At 46.1% G+C, this 6,000-nt stretch overlaps 1 protein-coding gene across 1 annotated transcript in view; it reads left to right on the plus strand.

Annotated features, from left to right (window-relative positions):
* The window catches only part of CCDC83 (coiled-coil domain containing 83), a 29,159-nt gene extending 24,190 nt beyond the window's left edge, over positions 1 to 4,969 (plus strand). Inside the window, exons 9-10 of the mRNA XM_032220251.1 lie at positions 3,563 to 3,741; positions 4,605 to 4,969. Coding sequence (XP_032076142.1) covers positions 3,563 to 3,741; positions 4,605 to 4,781 — 356 coding nt within the window. The 3' untranslated portion in view covers positions 4,782 to 4,969. The remainder of the gene's footprint in view (positions 1 to 3,562; positions 3,742 to 4,604) is intronic.
* Positions 4,970 to 6,000: the final 1,031 nt, after the last annotated feature.

Consider the following 6,000-nt stretch of genomic DNA (forward strand, 5'->3'; position numbering starts at 1 on the left):
TTCTTTGAATCTATCCATACTGTCTCTATACTGTCTGCAAAATTAGACAGTCTTTGGCTGCCCCTCAATTATTTCATCAGTGATTGTAATACAGTATGCTATCATACATGCAATATACTGCGCTGTTTTATTCCCATGTTTTAATTTTTAACTGTAACGAAAGATTTATTGATTGAGATGCATTTTTTTACCCGCACTCTCACTTTTTCTGGCAGAAGAAAGGACATTTTGGCAACTTGTACGCTAGATTGAACACCGTTCCTTCTTTTCTTGCTTGCAATATCTAAATCAGAGGTCTTCAAACTTGGCAACTTTAAGACTTGTGGACTTCAACTCCCAGAGTTCTCCAGCCGGCTGGAGAATTCTGGGAGTTGAAGTCCACAACTCTTAAAGTTGGCAAGTTTGTGAAACTCTGATTCAGAGGTGGGTTCCTACCAGTTTGGACCGGGTTTGGCCAAACCGGTAGTAACTTGGCGGCCTGGGTCGCTGGGAACTGGCAGCAACCCAGGCCTGCCACGCCCTGAACTGGTTCTCCTATGGCACCGCCATCTTGTTTTTTGTTTATGCGCATGCGCAGAATACTTTTCATTGCACAAATGTATTCCCCCCTCCCAGTTTTTAAGGTTTTGCACATGCACAGACCTTTTTATTCGCAAATAAGCACGCAGGCGCAAAATGTTTGCATGCACTGAGCTGGCAGTAATGCCATCAGCAACCTACCTCTGCCCTGATCTATATGTTTGCAAAATCTAAAGGTCAGCCCTGATGGCTAAACTTGCAAACAAACCTCTCGTCCCCAGTTTTCAAAACTGAAGGGGGAGAGCCGAGGTGGCGCAGTAGTTAGGGTGCAGTACTGCAGGCCACTTCAGCTGACTGTTATCTGCAGTTCGGCGGTTCACATCTCACCGGCTCAGGGTTGACTCAGCCTTCCATCCTTCCGAGGTGGGTAAAATGAGGACCCGGATTGTTGTTGGGGGCAATATGCTGACTCTGTAAACCACTTAGAGAGGGCTGAAAGCCCTATGAAGCGGTATATAAGTCTAACTGCTATTGCTATTGCTATTTTGAGAATTGCGACATAGGCTTGTGACTTGGCTCAATAGTAGTAATGGTGAGCGGGATCTTGGAGTCCTAATGCAGGGGGGGGCCTAACGCCCGGGCTGTGGCCTCTTTGGAACTGGGCCACGCGAGAGGCAGACCGATGCGCACACAGAAGCCAGAAGGGGCACGAAAACCCATTAATATTAAAATTCATTAATAGCAAACACATATGAGTTGGTGATGGATTCAGAAACCGGTCATAGCAGGGTTCTGCCTTCACAGAGTTTATTACTTTTTATACCGTTTTAACAAGCAGAGCAAAGAGCCTATAGCAACAGCATCGTAATTGGTGTGTTCTCCTTGTCAATCTTTAAGAACATCCCAGCCAGGGTAGAGTCTCACATATCTTCATAGTTCCTGGCGGTGCCTGGTGCTGCTAATTAGGTGAGCGCATAAGCATCTGAGGTAAACAGTTACTGAGTCCTGGCAGTGTGCTGCACATGGCCTCTTCGTCACCTTTCCTCTATCTCTACAAGTTGACTTTGCTCCTCTTGACAAAATGACACCATTCAAACATATGGTGGAGGTACCAGCTGACTAAGGAGAAACTTTAGGGTGGAAAGCTTCTAAGGCCAGGGGGAATCAAACCCTAGACGCAGGATTTTTACTACAACCTCATATTATTTTTCTTACTTGTATTTAAGCGCAGCACAAACATGTCTGGAAACATTTTTCTTCAGTATCTCCATGACATTGCCTCCATCTCTTCCCCAACTGATGAATGAGGCAGCTCCATCGTTAGCTGTACCAGTATTAAAGTAGCCTATTTCCACTTATTCCAACAAGAACAGCTTCAAGGTGTGCAAAATCTATTAGACTTTGGCATCTGTTCTGACCCCCCTCGTTCCACACCAAAGCACACTCTGAGCCAGAGATAAATTACAGCATTTAATTAACAGACAAACAGGTCCTTGGCAGCAACCCAGCAGAGACAAGCTTGGGCAGCAATAAACACAGATAAGGCTTGGCAGCAATCCAGTTTGCCAAGCTCATACAAAGTTCTCGGACATTCGATTCTGTGTTGACTTCTGCAAAGAGGGGCGTGTGCACAAGTAGCTTTTTATAGTCTGGAGAGGAGCCTAATGACCACCAGCTGAGTGCAATTACCTGTAATTGCGTAATTGTTCCTGACGCCTAGTAGCTCTTCGATGGCATGCATCCAGGAACAACTCACTACTGGCTTCCGGCTCACTCTTCTTTGTCTCCTCCCCACTGGTCCAAGGCTCAGGTGCCTCCTGGTGGCCAACCAGCCTCTCTGCGCCCTGCTCAGAGTCGGAACCCTGTCCAGGATCCTCCATATCCTCCAGAGCCGACTCATAGGGCCCCTCGCTGTCGGAGTCTGGTGGCAGCTCCAACGGCTCCTGCTGGGCCACAACAGCATCCATTACCTTAGAAGAAAATAGGTAACTGCAATGACTTTAGAGAGAGACAGGGTAAGAACTGGCAAGAGGGACAGTACAGTACATTTGCCACTGGTGCAGTTTTCTGCCAACTCAAGAATGGAGAATTATTTAAGCTCAGCAGTGGGGAAAGGTGCATAGTTATTCTGACTGAGCTGTAAAACCTTTCATAGTACCTGATTGACTTTAGCTGAGAATGTTGTGCTTCTCTTCGTGTGAGTGGAGCTGCATGCACGCGCACGAGGCCACCTCTCATGCGGTCAGGTACCCTTCTCCTATCCCCCCCCCCCAGCCATGCAGCCAAGCCACAAAGGCTGGGGACCACTGCCCTAGTGGACAATCACTTAAATATGAGCCAACAGTGTGCGGCAGCAGCCAAAAAAGCCAATGTAGTCCTAAGCTGCATTAATAGAAGGATAGTATCAAGATCACATGAAGGGTTAATATCACTTTATGATGCCTTGGTAAGGCCACACTTGGAATACGGCATTCAGTTTTGGTCGCCACGATGTAGAAAAGATGTGGAGACTAGAAAGAGCGCAGAGAAGAGCAACAAAGATGATTAGGGGACTGGAGGCTAAAACATATAAAGAACCATTGCAGGAACTGGGTATGTCTAGTTTAATGAAAAGAAGGACTAGAGGAGACATGATATCAGTGTTCCTAAAATCTCAGGGGTTGCCACAAAGAAGAGGGAGTCAAGCTATTCTCCAAAGCACCTGAGAATAGAACAAGCAGCAATGGGTGGAAACTAATCAAGGAGAGAAGCAACCTAGGACTGAGGAGAAATTTCCTGATGAAATAATTATTTCGTAGAATGACTTGCCTCCAGAAGTTGTGGTCGCTTCATCCCTGGAGGTTTTTAAAGAAGAGATTGGACATCCATTTGTCTGAAATGGTTTATGGTCTCCTGCTTGTGCAATGGGCTGGACTAGAAGACCTCCAAGGTCCCTTCCAATACTTTACTTCTATGTTCTCTGTCTGTCTTCTGCAATGAAATGTCAAATTGATCGCAGGGAATAAAAATGAAAAAAAATAATTTGTTATTTATTTCATAAAAGAAGAGGAACGTGTGCAGTCCGCAAAGGATCTAGTCCTTTCTGCAGACCCAGAATCAAGTGAGGAGATAAGAGAACCGGAGGAGCAGTTGGTGGACGACTTCGAAGTGGTTTATTTGCGGGGAATGTCCACCAATCAGTTTCTACCTCCTCTGCTGTACGAAGATACAAACGACTTCAAGGTAAAAGATTTATCTTCCCCCTCTAAGATTCGGTGGTGGTGGTGGAGTGGGAGAACTCGATGGGTTGAGAATTATGGAAGTTCAGTCGATCCCTTTTGGATAGTCTTGCCTCCAGAAGCTGGGGTGGACGAGGCCAGGGTGGGCATGGCATCACTCATTTTGGGGGCGCCTGTGGTAGCCTGAGCACTCTGCCAGCGAAAATGGGCTCCCGAGCTCCGTTTTCGGCTGCGACGGCCTCCTGCAACCCAATGCTAGTGAAAACAGAGCTCGGGAGGGCTGTCCGCGCCCCTCTTCAGCTCAGTTTTCACTGGCAGAGGCAATGCGGGCCACTCTTTTGTTGTTTTGAGGGTGCACCCTATGGGCCAGATCTAAGCACCCGGTGGATCAGATCCGGCCCCAGGGCCTTGAGTTTGACACCCATGGTTTAGAGGAAATTGGAGTTATTCAATCAAATTTACCACCAAATAATACCATCCTAAAAGGTACATGGTGGCTCAGTGGCTAAGACGCTGAGATTGTCAGTCAGAAAGGTCGGCAGTTCAGTGGTTTGAATCCCTAGCGCCGCGTAATGGAGTGAGCTCCCGTTACTTGCCCCAGCTTCTGCCAACCGAGCAGTTCAAAAGCTTGTAAAAATGCAAGTAGAAAAATAGGAACCACCTTTGGTAGGAAGGGAACAGCGTTCCGTACGCCTTCCGTGTTTTGTCATGCCGCCCACATGACCACGGAGACGTCTTTGGGCAGTGCTGGCTCTTCGGCTTTGAAACGGAGATGAGCACCGTCTCCTAGTCAGGAATGACTAGCACATATGTGCGAGGGGAACCTTGACCTTTGCCTAATACCATCGTCTTTTGCTCTGAATCAAGGATTATAAGGAGCTGGGTCCTTTGGATATGAAATTAATGTGCGCCGTGGGCCAGAAGATGCCAATTCATGAAGACCTCAAAGAAATGCCCAGCAAAAGTCAATTGGAAGAGCGGTATGACCCAAATAAGGCTTCACAGCACATCACTTACCGTATGATCAAATCTGTATTTCCTTAAAATTGAGGAAGGCAAAGGGGAAAAGGTCCTTTCAGATACTTCGGAGCCTCTTAAAATTTCCTTTTGGTGCTAGGGGCTGTTGTGTATATGGAGAAAGAGGAAGAATTATTAAAAAGTATTGGTTGTCAATTGTTGATGGGGTTTTTTTTGCAACTGATCTACAAATTAAAAGAGATTTGCGTTGGACTCACCGGGAAAGAATATATGTTGTATTGCCGAATTCCTGTCATTTGTTCCCATCAGATTATAAACTTGCTTGTTACGGAAACGAAGTGTATGAATTGTTTATGTCTGTGTTCTGACCCAGGCTTCCTTAGAAAGCGAGAAGCAAACTCTCGGCCCCTGCAAAACCTCTTTTATTTACACGACTGTGAATTCCTTTCATTCACAGTCAGCAAGGCTTAGCAAACAGTCTTTCCGAGGAATATTTATCTACACGCACCTTATCTCGTTTGGAGAGCTCCCAGATAACTAAACGCAGGGCAAGGCAAACTTGGCAGTCTCTTAAAGTCACACACAGAACTTTCCACTTTTGAACCAACCAAATGAACAAATTGTTTCCTGCAAAAGCCCACTCCCCCATTCTTTCTTTTGTTTCCTGTGGGAGGGGCCAATCGCTTCCAAGGTTTGGCTTTGCTCCCGTCGACCCCGATTTCTTAGTTGTTCATAGCATGCGCACACTGGGAACAGGCTCCAGCTGTTCCTCTGCCTCACTGCTCTCTAGCTCCCTCTCTGCCTCCTACGTAGAGCCCTCGTCTGAGCTTTCCTCAGCCCCCAGGACTGCCCATGTTCCTCCCCAACCTCCTCACTGTCCGACTCTGCTGCCAGCTTTGCTGGCCACCGGCAGGCCACAAAAGTCTAGCAGATGAAAAATTTCCAATGAAGCCTTATCTCTGGGTGGCCTGCAAAAAGAGGAAAGCTTTTTCCATCTTCCCTCAAAAGCTACAGTTCTCAGCTTTCAAATATTAAGAAAATTCTGTCGTTTTCTAGAAGATGAAATAAAAAAGGGTTGGATTTCTGCTTGCAGTTGTTGTCCCATATTCCTACTTTTCAGTAGTTTTTGAGAAATGAGTAACTATGCTTGGCATACACACTTGCATAAATAAAAATTCTCTGGAAAGGGGAAGTGGTACTTTTAAATATTTTCTTACGGAAAATGATTTCTAACAGAAAAATAGGAAGTGATCAAACTTGATTTGATAAGTCACAACACTCAACA

Source organism: Thamnophis elegans, chromosome 6, assembly GCF_009769535.1.
Source record: "Thamnophis elegans isolate rThaEle1 chromosome 6, rThaEle1.pri, whole genome shotgun sequence".
In the NCBI taxonomy this organism is placed as follows: domain Eukaryota; kingdom Metazoa; phylum Chordata; class Lepidosauria; order Squamata; family Colubridae; genus Thamnophis; species Thamnophis elegans.